Source organism: Lithobates pipiens, unplaced genomic scaffold (assembly GCF_037356315.1).
Source record: "Lithobates pipiens isolate NorthernLeopardFrog02 unplaced genomic scaffold, aLitPip1_a1.2 Scaffold_16, whole genome shotgun sequence".
Taxonomy (NCBI): Eukaryota; Metazoa; Chordata; class Amphibia; order Anura; family Ranidae; genus Lithobates; species Lithobates pipiens.
Window position 1 is genome coordinate 650479783 of NW_027507748.1, and position 17299 is coordinate 650497081.

The window sequence follows — 17299 nt, forward strand, 5'->3', positions numbered from 1 at the left end:
ATTTTTTTATAGTTTCAGGGCACCCGCCATTTATTACCTAGTCTCACTAGTGTACCCCTAAATTTAGGGGTGTCTACTTTCTAAAATGGGGTCATTTGGGGGGGGGGGTTTGTGCCATCTTGGCATTTTATGGCCTTCAAAACTGTAACGCCCTTAGAAAGCCTGAAGGCGGTGCTTGGTTTTTGGGGCCCCGTACGCGGCTAGGCTCCCAAAAAGTCCCACATATGTGGTATCCCCGTACTCAGGAGAAGCAGCAGAATTTATTTTGGGGTGTCATTTCACATATGCCCATGGCATGCGTGAGCAATATATCATTTAGTGACAACTTTGTGAAAAAAAAAAAAAGTTTGTAATTTTCCCGCAACTTGTGGCAAAATATAAAATATTCCATGGACTCAACATGCCTCTCAGCAAATAGCTTGGGGTGTCTACTTTCTAAAATGGGGTCATTTGTGGGGGTTTTGTGCCATCTTGGCATTTTATGGCCTTCAAAACTGTAATAGGTAGTGAGAAGTGAACTCAAAAAATTACGCCCTTAGAAAGCCTGAAGGCGGTGCTTGGTTTTCGGGGCCCCGTACGCGGCTAGGCTCCCAAAAAGTCCCACATATGTGGTATCCCCGTACTCAGGAGAAGCAGCAGAATTTATTTTGGGGTGTCATTTCACATATGCCCATGGCATGCATGAGCAATATATCATTTAGTGACAACTTTGTGAAAAAAAAAAAAAAAAAAAAAAAGTTTGTAATTTTCCCGCAACTTGTGGCAAAATATAAAATATTCCATGGACTCAACATGCCTCTCAGCAAATAGCTTGGGGTGTCTACTTTCTAAAATGGGGTCATTTGTGGGGGTTTTGTGCCATCTTGGCATTTTATGGCCTTCAAAACTGTAATAGGTAGTGAGAAGTGAACTCAAAAAATTACGCCCTTAGAAAGCCTGAAGGCGGTGCTTGGTTTTCGGGGCCCCGTACGCGGCTAGGCTCCCAAAAAGTCCCACATATGTGGTATCCCCGTACTCAGGAGAAGCAGCAGAATTTATTTTGGGGTGTCATTTCACATATGCCCATGGCATGCATGAGCAATATATCATTTAGTGACAACTTTGTGAAAAAAAAAAAAAAAAAAAAAAGTTTGTAATTTTCCCGCAACTTGTGGCAAAATATAAAATATTCCATGGACTCAACATGCCTCTCAGCAAATAGCTTGGGGTGTCTACTTTCTAAAATGGGGTCATTTGTGGGGGTTTTGTGCCATCTTGGCATTTTATGGCCTTCAAAACTGTAATAGGTAGTGAGGCGTGAAATCAAAAATTTACGCCCTTAGAAAGCCTGAAGGCGGTGCTTGGTTTTCGGGGCCCTGTACGCGGCTAGGCTCCCAAAAAGTCCCACATATGTGGTATCCCCGTACTCAGGAGAAGCAGCAGAATTTATTTTGGGGTGTCATTTCACATACGCCCATAGCATGTGTGAGCAATATATCATTTAGTGACAACTTTGTGTAAAAAAAAAAAAAAAAATTTTTTTTTGTCATTATTCAATCGCTTGAGGCAAAAAAATAAAATATTCAATGGGCTCAACATGCCTCTTATCAATTTCCTTAGGGGGTCTACTTTCCAAAATGGGGTCATTTGGGGGGGTTTTGTACTGCCCTGTCATTTTAGCACCTCAAGAAATGAGATAGGCAGTCGTAAACTAAAAGCTGCGTAAATTCCAGAAAACGTACCTTAGTTTGTAGATGTGACAACTTTTGCGCAAACCAATAAATATACAATTATTGACTTTTTTTTTACCAAAGACATGTGGCTGAATACATTTTGGCCTAAATGTATGACTAAAATTGAGTTTATTGGATTTTTCTAATAACAAAAAGTAGAAAATATCATTTTTTTTCAAAATTTGCGGTCTTTTTACGTTTATATCGCAAAAAATAAAAATCGCAGAGGCAATCAAATACCATCAAAAGAAAGCTCTATTTGTGGGAAGAAAAGGACGCAAATTTTGTTTGGGTACAACATTGCATGACCGCGCAATTACCAGTTAAAGCAGCGCAGTGCCAAATTGTAAAAAGACCTCTGGTCATTTACCAGCAAAATGGTCCGGTCTGAAAGTGGTTAAGGGGGATAAGAAATGACAATGAATGGGCAGAAAAAAATTATTTGACAACTGTACTTCAAACCAAAAATTGTACAAAAGGCAAATGAGAACAGTTAATACGAGGGCAAAATGTTTCTACAACCTGCATTGAAAGGGGTTCTTCAGCATAAGAGTGGTTAAAGTAATACATTAACCAATCAGAAAAGTCTTACTGTATCATTTTTAACATTATTAAATATGCAATTTTCTTAATGAAATTATACTTGGTGGCCCTGCTGTACAAGTCATTGGGGAGGCACTTTGTTATTGGAATTATTTCCCTATGTATTGATTGTTTTCCTGTATTGTTACCCTGTCACACACTCTCTCAATATACTGTAGACTACATGTAGCCAAGATGGCTCACAATGCACAGGAATGTTCCACTGTTGTCAAGAAACCTGTCCAGAGAAATGGTGTGCACAGTTCTTGAAGTGTATGCATGTGGAAGTGCTGCAATGAAGCTGCAGGGAAGTCAGCAGCGCTAATTTAAAAAAATAGGATTAAAAATTACAAAAAAAAAGTATTTTTTAAAAAATGGTAATAATTTATAATACACTGTGTTTTAGCAAACTAAAATGTTATCAAGATAGGTTATAGATGTACGTTAGAATATTACATAATACCAATAAAAAAATTGATTTTTAATACAGAAATGTTGGCTTACTGAAAAGTGTGTCCATGTACAGTATAGTTTACACCAGGGCTTTTATTCAGTGAGAATGGGGGGGAGCAGTCCTGGAACCTCCAGCACTGAATGTATGTAATGGCAAGGGGTGCTGGAGTGTACTGGAGACAGTGGTAGCCCGTAATGCGCGCAAGGGCACCTTCCCTCTAATCCATGCGTCCGGCCCCCTAATCTACATGCAGGACGCATGGATTCCAATGTTTTTAGTTTTTTTTTCTAGAAGCACATGATTAGATCCATAGGCTCTAATAGACTTCAAAAAAGGGTGGGCTCAGGGCGCAGCCCACCCAGTTGTGTGACAATAGTGAATTAATATTTGCTATTGCCTTCCTGATTCTCCTGCCAGGCTCCCAGCAAATCAGGAAGCGGGTCCTGAGGACGATAAGAGAAGCAATCCTATTGGCCGCCGAGGAGGAGGAGGGAGGAGACATAGCAGAAGCCGCCGTGAAGCACTTTGAGTAGGAGATGCCACCCCCGACTGGTATCCATCTCATGTTGTTTTGGATAATCATTGTTGGAAGGGATCTACTGTTGAGGGAGAGCCTATTGTTGCTGGATGCTGGAGGGTCTAGTGATGCTGGCTATTGGGAGTCTATTGTTGCTGGGGTGGATCCATTGTTGCTGGGGCTGTTCATTGTTGCTGGCCACATGGAATCTATCTTACTGCCTTTCTTGTTATCATTAACAAATTCCATACAGATTACTTAGCACTTCAAAATTATTCTTGGTTCTGTATTCTCTAAAAGGGAAAGGGGGAAGCACTGGGAGGTGGGTAGGGGGTGGAACCAAGTAACGGTGCTCTGAGTTGGGTAGAGGGTGGAGACAAAAGGTTGATTGGAAGGAGTGAGTTCCCGTACCTATTTACTGAGAAAAAAGCCCTGGTTTGTACTCAATACTTCGGTCGGGGGTCCTTTTGGATGAATTACTGCATCAAAGCAGCGTGGCATGGAGGTGATCAGCATGTGGCACTGCCGAGGTGTTGCTTTGATAGCGGCCAGTTCATCTGCATTGTTGGGTCTGGTATCTCTTATCTTCCTCTAGAAAACACCCAACAGATTCTCTATGGGGTTTTGGTCAGGCGAGTTCACTGGCCAATTAAGCACAGTGATCCCATGATCATGAAACCAGGTATTGGTATTTCTGGCAATGTGGGCAGGTGGCAAGTCCTGCTGGGAAATGAAATCAGCATCCCCATAAAGCTGGTCAGCAGAAGGAAGCATCAAGTGCTCTAGAATTTCCTGGTAGAGGGCTGCGCTGACTTTGGACTTGATAAAACACAGTGGACCAACACCAGCAGATGAAGTGGCTCCCCAAATCATCACTGACTGTGGAAACTTCACACTGGACCTCATGCAACTTGGATTCTGTGCTTCTCCACATTTCCTCCAGACTCTGGGACCTTGATTTACAAGTGCAATGTAAAAATTTACTTTCATCCAAAAAATGAGGACTTTGGACCACTGAGCAACAGTCCAATTCTTTTTTTTATCCTTAGCTCAGGTAAGACACTTCTGACGTTTTCTCTGGTCTAGGAGTGGCTTAACACAAGGAATCTGACAGTTGTAGCCCATGTTCTAGATATGTCTGTGTGTGGTGGCTCTTGAAGCACTGACACCAGCCATAGTCCACTCCTTGTGTGTCTCCCCCAAATTATTGAATGGCCTTTTCTTCACAATCCTCTCAAGGCTGCAGTTATTCCCATTGCTTGTGTACTCTTTTCAATCACACATTTCCTTCTACTCAACGGTTCATTAATATGCTTGGATACAGCACTCTGAACAGCCAGCTTCTTTAGCAATGACCTATTGTGACGTACCCTCCTTATGAAGGATGTCATTGATCTTCTGGACAACGGTCATTGTAATTTTCTCAGACACTGAATTTGGGGTTTTCACTAGCTGTAAGCCATAATCATCCAAATAAAAAAAAAAAAAGAAATGCTGGAAATATATCACTATGTGTGGAATGAATCTATATAATATACGAGTTTAACTTTTTGAATTGAATTAAAAATAAATAAATTAATTTTATGATGATATTCTAATTTTTTGAGATGCACCTGTAGATGATATGCTACAGTTGTCCAGGAGACTTTGCCATGTCTTCTTTCAAGGTAATACAATTTTGACTAATACTTCCCCTTAAACAAATAATATTGAACCAAAAAATGATTTAACAACAAGGAAGGACGTTACTACAAGGCACTACACTGCACAGCACACACCAAAGTGGAGCTTCTGAAATATTGTGTGTTAACTGCTGTTCTCCATGTTAGAGACACTTGAATTGTACATGTTATTTCTTACTTTTCGTTTTCATTCCATTTTTCTTTAATGGCTGAAGTAAATTCCCACATCCTCGGAGGACAGTCTTCAGTGCACGCAATCCCCAATCATAATGCTGTTGAGGTGTCAAGAGCTCCCTGTAAAAGTAAAGTTTCAATTATATTCTGAAAGATGTGTTTCATTTAAAGCTGAACTCCAGAGAAACAAATAAATAAAGAGATGGCATGCTTATTAGGGAGCCAATTTACCTGCCAGCGGTCTCTGAGATTTGAACAGCTCTGCCACACTACAAAGCTCTGTCTGGCAGGACAAGAGACCTTTTTTTTTTTTTTTTTGCTGCAGTTGAAGTGACTGTAAACACTATTTTTTTTTTTAATAACAGGTTTACACTTACCTGCTCTCTCAGGTTCCCCACGGGTGCTCCTGGCTCCTCCTCTTCTTGATGTGCCCCATAACATGCTGCTTGCTATAGGGGCACACTTGCAGACTCGCTCCCAAGATGTGCTGCCCCCCCTCCTCACAGAATTTGCCTGACAGCAGTGGAAGCCAATGGCTCTTGCTGCCTCAGCAAGGTCTGTGAGAACAGGGATAGCCGCTACAGTCAGACACAGAGCTGGATCGATTGAAGACTCAGGTAAGTATAATGGGGGGTTGAGGGGCATACTACTACCTAAACATTTTTACCTTAATGCAGGGAATGCATTAGGGTAAAAATGTATAGGCTTTAGAACCACTTTAAGTAACACATACAGGTCTTGCCTATGACTGGACAGTGAAAAGAATACACAAACCAATAAGTTCTTTTTTTTCTAGTTTTGTTCTTTTCTCCTATCAGCATGGTGCTTGTATTGTAAAACAACTAATTGGCTCCTTGCACGCTGTCTCTCCAGTCTGAGCTCTGCTGCACAAGGACAGCAAGAGGCTGATACTAAGTAAAATGCAGGTACTGACACTACTTATTATACACAGGCTGAACTTCCCTTGTTATTTTTTTTTAACGCCTAACTCTATGTTTAATGTCTCTTTAAAAAGTTAAACAGGGCCAAACAGACTACTTACTTCACCAACAGGTGTGCTTGCTGGGTGCACTGTATTAATGGTATGCAACCAAATCTGCATATAGCATACTTTGGTGTGGTCCAGCAGTGTGATGGAAACTTACTGTCCCTCTCCCAGAACAAAACAGAGTTGGGCTGAGTGCTCTTTAGTAATTTATGGGAAGCTCTGTATTTTATGAATAAATACAAAGCCTCCTCTGACTGCCTGAGTTGGAGAGGTGGGCTGATGACATCACAAACTCCGCCTCAGTCATCAGAAACTTCATATCCATTCATAGAATACAAAGCTTAGCTTAACTCTATAATGTTCTAGGAACACAGTGCTGTATACTATATGCACATGAGGCTACATACATTCAAGCCTTTTTTTTTTAAGCTGGAACGTGCTTATATTTTAGGCGCTAGCCCTGTGCTTTCTGCTCACTGCTGTCACTTCTAAATGCATTTAGAAGTGACAGGACAACTCTGCGGGTGGTTGCACTAAACCGTCCCCGCCTAGGTGCAGCTGGTGTAATGTACAGTTGGAGCCCCAATGACATCACTAGTGCCAGGCATCCATCCAGGCATTGCCTGTTGCGATTGCTGCCACCCACAGGATCTCTCCTACCAGTTTCCACTTGTCATCCGAGTGTAACAGAGCTGAGAAAGTAGTCATTTTTGATTTAAAGTGGCAAGTGAGAAATGTACTCCTAAACTGTGCCTTCTGTACATAGCATGTGCCTCTGCACTCTGTACGTAGCACACTCCTGAACACTGCACTCTTTACACCGTGCACTTCTGATCTCTGCATATCATGCAATCTTAAACCCTTCACTCTGTACACCTCGCACACTTAAACTCTGCATTCAGTAAACCGGGCACTCCTGATCTCTGCACTCTGTACACCATGCACTCTTAAACCCTTCACTCTGTACACACCTAAACTTTGCATTCTGTAAACCGCGCACTCCTAGACCTTACACTCTGTATGTAGCACACACTCCTGAACCATGCACTCTTTACACCGCGCACTTATGATTTCTGCACTTTGTGCATTCCTGACTTCTACACTCTGCACACCGCACACTCCTAGCAGAGCAGAACAGTGTAGGGCAAGAGTGCAAGGACCTGCTGCAGCGCTCTGTGCTCACATCCCAGGAGATCCATTGGGACCTGTGTGCTGAGGGACTGAGCCAAAACCAGGATACAGGAGTTTCCCGAGGCAATCCAGAAGTGCGTGGACATCTGACCAAAGGGACCATTGCTGCTGAGTCTCTGGGTCTGGTGAGAGAGCCTTGCCGCCATGACCTGTTGCCACGAGAGAGACTGAGCCCTTAGGAACCGACTACACAGCTAATAGCCCTATTACTTCCTGAAGGGCTCGTTGTGACTGTTCTTATGTGCACCAATGGTACAATTGGGCCCCAACATTAGCCAGCTGAAGATTTAGGAATATAGACTGCCCATTTACACCCAAAGACCTTTTTCTAGTTGCTTAGTTTAGAGGTTCTCCCCAGGGAACACTTGACAGGACCTAGTCACTCCATTTGGGTGCATCCTAAGCTAGCTACAGTATATCTATTGCACAGGTAATGTTTTTACTCATTGTTTCTTGCTGATCTATGCATTGAACCCAATCTAGTGGTACAGAACTCTATTTAAAGTCACTTTGCTATAGAGATTACCTTGTATAGTGGACTGTGTCTGAATCTATCCCCTGCGTGTTCATTTATGCCCATACCATCATTTATCCTAATCAATACAACTACATTGAGTTTATAACCACTGAACAGTCTTGTGTCTAATTACTGGTCTTAAGTCTGGGGCTGAGATCGTTCTTGGAGTTGAGGCGCAGAACAGAGAACCGAAATTACCAAGCGTCTCCTTCGGAGTAGTGCTACACGTGTAAAAGTTTACATATCCTAACCTCTAATAGGGTGAGATGTTACCAGCTCACCTCTCCACCTTGTCCAATCTGAGAACACTTTGCAGTCACCAAGAGGATTCAAAGTGTTCCCTGAATGGTGCCGATGCCACACAAACAACTATTTTCACAATACATCAGGGTAATTGCTTGGCATTGGACCCAGAAGCAAGTGGAGATCACTGTAGAAGCGGTGCATACTACAGTGATTTCGAACTTACACGGGGATCCCACAGGTATGGCACGTACATACTTGGTCTAACCTGGACCAATGTAAGTATGTAAAAATTGCTATACCTGGAATGCAGCTTGAAATTAGCTTTAAATTGGATTTCAGGGGTAGTTCTTGAGCTGTTGCTATTAGGTTTGAAGGATATTTACCTAGCTAGGTTGAAGATGGCCACTAGCTTCCTGCCAAGTGCTTTGGCCTCCTTGAACCCTTCTGAGTAGAGGATGACTTCGGCAATAAGCTCATTGTCAGGTCGGGACATGGCGACAGGCCGGAATAACTGTTTTAGGTTATCTGGTAACTTTTGGCGCCCACCATAACCCTTTCCAGCAGGGTTCATAGTTATAAAAATACCAGAATTGGAATCTAGCTCCACCTAAAAAGAAAATAAAAATGGTTAAACACACACCTAAGCATCTGCTAGTGAATAAAGATATCCAATGATAACTGAACATTACCTCTTTTCCTAGAAGTTCACAGAAAGATTTCTGATTCTTAAGAGCATCTTGAATGGTCTGAATTTGCATGGAGACGGCAGAAAGCACAGCTTCCTCAAGCCTGTTGAATTCATCAAAGCAACCCCAAGCTCCACACTTCACTAACCCTACAAAGATCCTTCCCATGGATTTTACATCAATACCCTGAGAGAAACATGCAGAAAGGAACATATTATGGCCCTTCCTTTTATATATCGATATCACAAAAACTATACACAAGCATGACTGGCTTAGATACTCAAACTATTCAAAATCACTTTCCGTGGCGTAGCACATACTGTATAAAATATAACCAAGTTCCTGCAGCTGTACTTCTTAATGCATAGTAGAGAATGACGCAAACACCTCATCCAAGTTACAGTAGCAAAGAGGTCCTTCAAACATCACACAATGTAGCATATTTTACCAAAGGGGCAAAGCAACTCAGGCTGGGGCACAACCAGGCTCATAATTATACCAGGGCTGAAAAATAAGTCTCTTACAGTGTATGTATAACCAAAACTTTTTTTTGTTTGTTTAAGAAAGAGTAGAGAAAGGTTAAAACCCCTAACAGTTCATTTCTTGTAGTACCATCGGGGAAATGGAGTCGGTCGGCTGCTGGTTTTCCAGCATGCTCGTCCGACATACACATGGGCCAAACGTCTGGCTTTTTTTTAAACTGGCAAATGTCTCCCAACATTCGGTTCATGTGTAACTGGCTTTAGAAAGTTGTCACTTGAATAGAGGTGACTATTACAAAATTTCCCAACACTTTTTTGTCTCAGTGACAATGGTCACCAGAATTAATAGAGAGGGTAGCTATACGCAGAGAGGACAAAGAAAGCAAAGAAAACTTGAATGGGCTTGTAATACTTACCTACTCTATCCAGAATGTAAATGTGCAAAGCAGAGCAAACAAAGCCTTAGAACAGTCATCCAATCTACTGAGCTGCATTTGGTGCAAGTTTCAAATGTGTGAAATGCGGGATTTCAACACCTGTCTACATAAGACCTTAAGTGGAATTACCTGCTCTCAATCAACATTAAATATTTTTAATTTGTATATTGCTGGCATTAGTACATAGATAGGAAGGTATACTATATGTTCATTTACATGTCATACTTACATGCTCGGTTCAATGGTTTTGCACAGAGCATCTTCGATCCTCCTCTTCTGGGGTCCTCTGCTGACACTCTGGGCTTATCCTCCTCTTTATGTGACACCACAGGAAGTCTTTGTCACTAAAATGTATTGACAACAGCAGAAGCCAATGGTTTCTGCTGCTCTCAATGAGTCCAGTGAGGAGGGAGAGAGAGAGCAGCGCCGATGCTAAAGGGGAACAGTGCCAGATCGAGATTGGGCTCAGGCAAATATTTGTGGGGAGTGAGCTAACAAAGGAAGATGTTTTACCCTAAAGTGGAACTTTAACCATAACAACTTGCTAAAAATAGCAGATAACATACATCCCACATTATTAATTATGCTGCCAAAATTAGTGTGTGCTGTAAATTGCCTTCAGCATTGTTTCGGTTTCTTATTGCCAGAGGCTGGCATTTTTCTGAAGCCTAGAGCCCCTGAACAGCAGTAAATCTTTAGGCTGTCAGCAGATCTGCTTCTAAAAATGTGGCAGTGCCTAAAAATAGAGAGCGACTAAGCATGTGCAGAGCAGAGTGAGACAGCCTATTACTGGATTTTAAACAACATAGGCACTTTATTTTCATGTTTTACATAGCTGTACCTGAAAAAGTGGGCAATCTGAAGTGATCTAGCAGGACTTTTCCTACTAAAGTTCCACTTTAATGCAGAAAATGCATTAAGGTTAAAAATACTTAGCCTTTACAACCACTTTACAAAGAGTTTTCAGTTTGTGGTGCTCAAATACAATTCAGTTCCACTTTAAGAAGGATCCAACCTTTTTGAAATATCTTATTCATCAATCATTTTGATTCAAGCTCTGGCATTTTCTGTTATATTTGGCAACCTATTTCAAAGCAAGCAATATTTGTGATAAGCTTTTCCAACATTTTTTAGTAGACATAAATAGCATTTTACCTCATCACAGTTGAAAACCAAAACTTGCCGTCCAAGTAGACCACCCAAGGCTTTCACAGATTCTGTTTTCCCAGTTCCTGCAGGGCCGTATGGGTTTCCTCCTAGCCCCATCCTAATGGCCTGAGTCAGTGTAAGATAGCATTTATCTGTTAGAGGAGTGTATACCAGCTTGGGTGCATTGCCCTGGAAGAAAAACAAAATGCCTTTGTAAATGCATGTTTTTTTTCATGGTGACTCAGTGGTTAGCATTTTCAACTTGCATTCAGAACTGACCCGACAGAATTCTCTATGCATGCATTGTGGCATATTTTCTAAAGTATTTAAGAATGTTAAGATGTGTGTAAAAATTTCCTTGAATTTTCCATTCTTTTGAGGAAAAAATAAATTAAAAAAGTCCCTAATTACATACTGCACGATTTGATAATTGAAGCAAACATTCACCATTTTTTTGTGGGAACATTCTAAAACCATTTAGTAAATCTTCCTCATAGTTTTTCCAAAGTGCTCATACCAAAATACTGGTAAGTTAACTGATTTAAGTTTAAGAATTAAAGAACATATTTTGACCCTTTGGATAATTCCCTGATAAAATTATACTGTAAAGCCTGAAGCAAAGGAGAAGTAAATGGGTGGGCTAGTGGTGGTGTAGAGCTGCAAGTGAGAGTTGGTATCGGACTGGTTGTAAAGGAGCACGCGCCTGTGTTTCCTATAGGTTTTCTTTGTAAATCAAACCCAGAGAAAATTGAGTACTGTCCGTGATACTTTTTTTATTTGCACTAACATACAATTTTTCAGGACAAGGTTTCGGGGTATGTCCGTCCCCTTCTTCAAGGTCCAAGCAGTACTCAAACCCAAAATCGGGCCCATCAGAAGAGTTAAAGGTAATAGGAAAAAAGAATATACCTCTTATAAATATCTTTTGGAACTTCACACTTGGTCTATCCCCTCCTTCCTGGTTAAATGGGACAGAGGTCTAGGAGTAACTTTCTCTGGCCCTCAAAATCAGAGTACACTCTTTTTTTGCACACAAATCTTGCCTTTGCAGCAGTCACTAGGAGACCACTTACAAAATAGTGACTCTTTGGTACAGAATTACGTCGGTCCTTGCCAAGTTCGGACTCAACAAAGTGATCGCTGCTGGAGATGTGGTTCATCTGAGTGCACTCTTACAGATGTTTTGGGAATGCCCTGAGCTTTGCACTTTCTGGCAACCTGTGCTTCCAACCTGTGCTTCAACTTATTTGCAAAATTTACTGCCATTTTCTTGCAGGATGACCCTACTGCGATATTGCTTAATCTCACTCCACTATCAAATAAGCAGTACCACAAAGCTTTGCTTAAGCACCTGTTAAACGTAGCACAAGCTTGTATCCCTAGCATGTGGAAACAACAATCTGCTCCAACAGTCTCACAATGGCTCGCAAGAGTGAACAATATTGAACAACTGGAGGACCTGATCTCGGCCCTTCGAGACAAGACTGGGAAACATAAGACCAAGTAGTTCTTTTTTTTTTTTTTCCATGAATATTTTATTGAAGAAAAAAAAAGGGAAGTAACAGCTCAATAAGTAACATTACAGAAGTAAGCAGCTTTACAGAGGGTACAGTCATGACGTTTATCCAAGACAGGACGTTTTTGTGCAACAAAGCAACATTGTGGGCGAAAGAAAGCAACCATAGATATAATGAAATATTAGCGTGATAGATGAAGTAGGGTACACTGTAGAGTCGTTTGTGTGTGAGTTATCAACCTTCCTGGTCTGAATGTATTAGCCCCTGCATTGGGCCTAATGTGTCATATTAATTTGCTCTTATGCTCATATGTCTGCAGTGTATCGAGGAGCAGCTTGGGAGAAAGTTCTTTAAATTTAGACCAAGTAGTTCTATTGGAATCTCCTTTACTTCTCTGATGAATACCTGCAATATGTGTTATCCACACAGTTTCTTTGTGCCAGCTCTCTACTGGGTCACGGGATGATTTAGATCTCTCGGGCTCCCCCAGTGTTGACATTTTTTCCCCTCTCCCATACCAACACCCCCCCCCCTTTTTTTTTTCTCTTTCTCGCTTTCCTTCTCTTTCATTCTATCCTTCTTCTGTATTATATCAAAAACTTTCTTGGATGTGCACGGATTCAGGCAGGCATTGACATATTTGATTTTTGTATGTAGCGCCGGTACTCTTAACGAGTACGTGCTATATGTTAAATTTAGTTTTTGCCCAAAACTTTAATGAGTTTTGGGGCTAATTGTGCTAAATTGTACTTTGGCATCAGTTTGGCTGGGCTGTATAAAAGTTCTGCAGGTCATAGGTGGAGTTGTACACCTGTGGTAGGCTATAGAACACAGTCTGGTTGAACGCATTGGGTATCAATCTCTGTCTCGGAACCAATCAGTGGTAGCTTGTCTCACTTCGTAATCCGCAAAGGGGTACTTAAGGTGCCGAAGTCATGTGGTTTGGGGTTCCAGTCTAGAAGTTTTTGCCGAATCCGGGGTCCTTGTCCTCCTGATCAGCCCCCAGGGGCCCTCATGGCCTGGGATGCAGATCAATCCATTTCCAAGCTTCAGAACTGGCTAGTTCAAGGCTCAGTAACTGGAAGGAGGATTCTAAGGTGTTCCGGTGCCGTCTCAGGTTTTGGAGAGGCCCAGCAACTCTACATGCGACCAGGGGAGGATGCTTCGGTAAGAGGCTGGCTGCTCACTAAGAGCCTGGAAGTTGAGCTTCCATGGACATTGATTGAATCCACAATTCTTACGATATCGCCGGACCAGCTGAAAGATTCTGGTACAGTAAGAAAAGTTCCCTTCCAGTTGTAACGAAGTTTCCAACCAAGTCTGCGTGAGAGACTTTGAAAAGCTAGAATTACCTGTTGGCTGCTAAACCCAAAACTTAAGGATTTATCCAACAGTTAAAGAGTCCAGTTGCGAGTGGCTGTTCCCTGGACTGTGTACATAGAGAGAGACTTATTCGAAGTCAACAGTTCCAAGCACCTGAGCTAAACTCTACCCTGATACCCTCTATTCCCAACTTAGAGACTGAGTTTGTTCAACCGTTTTACACAAAATAAAAATCCTAACAAGGAATTTAAGTGTCGGTCTCTACAGTTACTGGGTTATCAACCCTGGGAACCCCTAGACAAGGACAATGAGTATGAGCTGGAGGAGGTAATCGGTAAGCCCGAATCAAATTCGGCCGCTCCTTCGGCAGTAAGTGCTACATGTACATTTTTTGTATATTGTGCTCTGAAGTTTTCTGGGCTCAGGTCCCTACCCTGTGGCCAATATCAGAATCGCAGAGGCCTTACTATACAACTTTAACCAAATCCTCTCACTATGTTTGGTTGTATGTAATGCTGTACCCTTCTGTGGATTTTTTTGGAAATGTACCCTACAATGACTTGGAACACATATGTTAGACACGTATATGGAGTCAATATTTTTCTTGTTATCTGCTGAAATCCTCTAAATAAAAAAATAAAAATAAAGAATATAAATACCTGGTACTCATAAGTGTACTCAATCTGAGCATCGACCATCTGCACATAACACTTCTTGGCAGGTGACATATAGAATCGCAGCTGTTTCTTCCATGCCCAGTCTTCAGTGCTGTATACCTGGGTTTGGATCAGCTGCTTTACCACATCGATGTTGTGGATGATATCCAGGATAAGAGCCTTCAGCTTTAATTCAAGTATGCTTGCATCATCTACAATATACACAAGAAGGATGGATGGGGAAATTTATTTTCAAGAGGCGATCAAGTTCAAGAACATTAATCTCTTCCCTTTAAAAGAATACCAACAGCAATAGAACTGGCGGAATTTCTGTATTTACTGAACTGGATTGTATTGGGGTCAGGGGTGGATAAACTCATACAGAAATCAGCAGCCACTTTAAGCAATACAGAAGCTAAAAATTGCATGTTTAAAGTCTAACTGCAGTGAAAACATGTTCTTTTTTAGCATTAGATACAATGTAGAAGAATTTGCATCTCTGAAAAATGGTATTGTTGAGAAAATAGAAGCATCAATCCACGAATAAAGCCCAGAATAAGATTTTATTTCAAATCACAAGAAGCCTATACACTTACAAGGGTTACAAAAGCACTATTCTGCAGGACTATGAACATCTATAGCTATAAATACACAAAAAATTGGTATCTAGCCTACAGTTTTTTTATTTGATGTCTATGCCCCCCTTATTAAAATTTCTTCCCAGTTTCAGTCTATTTTTTGGGTGTCAGACAAAACAGGAAAGTCGGGGAAAGGGTAGCAATAAAACCACATTTTCCAGTAATAGTGAAGGTTTAAAGCCATTATTGGCATTTCCGTATGTTCTCACTTCCTCTCCAGGTGCCAGACAAATCAGATGGAGATGACATTATTTCTCTATGACGACACAGACAAAATGTAATGTCTCAGAAATATCTAAATGTCAAACAAGCATAGAATTACATAGAAGCAATAACAGAATGGTACCAGCAGGAGTGGCCATATATGGATCAAAATATGTCCCGTTCCAGCTGAACACGCTGAATTTCGATCAGACTGTGGGCAGGTTTACAGTTAGCCATTAACCAAACTTACAAATATTTGGTGTCATAGCTGATCACTTGTGCAGCACTACAGATCAAATTGAGGGCCAATATCATAGCTTCATTGGCTGTAAAGGATAGGAGGGTTTAGTTCCCTATTAACCAACTGACCTGCGGAAGATTTATCCCCTTCCTGACCAGGCCATTTTTTTTGCAATAAGGCACTGCATTACCTTAACGGACAATTACACGGCTGTGCGACACTATAACCAAATAAAATGTAAGTCATTTTTTCCCACAAATAGAGCTTTCTTTTGGTGGTATTTGATCACCACTGCGTGTTTTATTTTTGCGAAAAGGTTATAGTGTTTACAAACTATAGTTATATATATATATATATATATATATTACACACACACACACACACACACACTGTCATTTTTAGTTTTATGTATGCTAGTAAAGGCGGCAATTAACGACTTTTAGCGGGACTGTGATATTGTGGTGGACAACCGGACACTGACACTTTGTGGGAACCAGTGACACTAATACAGTGATAAAAATATACACTGACACTGTACTAGTGACACTGGCTGGGAAGGGATTAAACATCTAGGGCAGGGATATGCAATCAGCCGACCTCCAGCTGTTGCAAAACTACAAGTCCCATCATGCCTCTGCCTCTGAGAGTCATGCTTGTGGCTGTCAGTCTTGCTATGCCTCATGGGACTTGTAGTTCTGCAACAGCTGGAGGTCCGCTAATTGCATATCACTGATCTAGGGTGATCAAAGGGTTAACCGTATGTCTAGTCAGTGTTTTTGTGTACTATGTGCTGATTTTACTGAGCAAAGTGATGGATTTTATTCCCAGCTTTGCAGGGAAAGAAGATTAGTTACTTCTCCCCATCAGAAAGAAGCTCTGCCCTGTTTACATAGGCAGATCTCCGTTCTGTGTCTCTGCCCAATGATTGGCAGTGCCGGCGGACATCCCGCAGATCGGATTCTACTGTGAGTATTTACAGCAGAAGAGGCCCGCCAGCAACACATGTGAGCGGAAGTGCAGAATCACAGATATATCTGTGATTCTGCACAGGAGGGCTTCCCTGTAGCAGTATATCTGTTACAGGGCGGTCCTTAAGTGGTTAAATTTAAACTTGAGCTGAAGCAGTTTTACCTGCCAAAGAATGTGTACTTCTGTAGCAAGAGTAAGAAGCCACCTTGGTAGCCCCTTAAAATTCAACAAATTGTCCCTCCCTTGTTAATAGGTATGTAGAAAAAAAAAAGGTGTAGACACTATGTTATCCATCATATTTTTCGCTTCATAAGACACTTTTTTCCCCCACAAAAAAATGAGGGGAAATGTCTGTGTGTCTTATGGAGCAAATACTGACCAGCCGATGCATTGTTACAATATCGGGCACCTCCCCTCTCTTTTCCCTGCTATGCTTTCTGGGTCCTGTAGGCTGGCTGGGGTACATGTCACTGGCGCACATGCAGTGACGATTTTTCATCCCTGCTCGATCGGGGACGTCAGGCGACAATCGAGCGGGGGACACAAGAGGCCGGCATCTCCAGCGTGTCATCTGCTCGAGTGACCATGCGATCTGTGAGGTAATCTAGTCATTCTCAGGTCTTTCTTTATCAGACTGCACCTGTAGTTCTTTACTCACAGCCTGCATGGTGAATTTGTTATAAGACGGTGATATTTCCTATGAATTGTATATAGACTGGATTTGTTGACAGAGCGATTTGTTTGCTGCCTGGAAGCTATCTGGCACACTTGATAGATGCCTATTTTTAGGCATCAGCTTTGATTAGTTGTGTAAGTTACAAACTATAGTATATTAATTGGGGATGTGGCATCCTCTCCAGTGCGCCAAATCAGTAGCATTTGGTTCAGAATATTTTTTTTCTTGTTTTTCTCCTCTAAAACCCAGGTGTGCCTT

The 17299-nt window shown here is 41.5% G+C and overlaps 1 protein-coding gene across 3 annotated transcripts in view; it reads right to left on the bottom strand.

Annotated features, from left to right (window-relative positions):
* Window positions 1–17299, bottom strand: part of DYNC2H1 (dynein cytoplasmic 2 heavy chain 1) — a 694454-nt gene that overhangs the window by 528346 nt on the left and 148809 nt on the right. For all 3 annotated transcript variants that reach the window (XM_077484358.1, XM_077484357.1, XM_077484356.1), the window contains exons 32-36: window positions 14317–14525; window positions 10824–11006; window positions 8753–8935; window positions 8447–8670; window positions 5126–5241 (exon numbers count right to left, since the gene is read on the bottom strand). In XM_077484358.1, the coding sequence (XP_077340484.1) occupies window positions 5126–5241; window positions 8447–8670; window positions 8753–8935; window positions 10824–11006; window positions 14317–14525 (915 nt within the window). The remainder of the gene's footprint in view (window positions 1–5125; window positions 5242–8446; window positions 8671–8752; window positions 8936–10823; window positions 11007–14316; window positions 14526–17299) is intronic.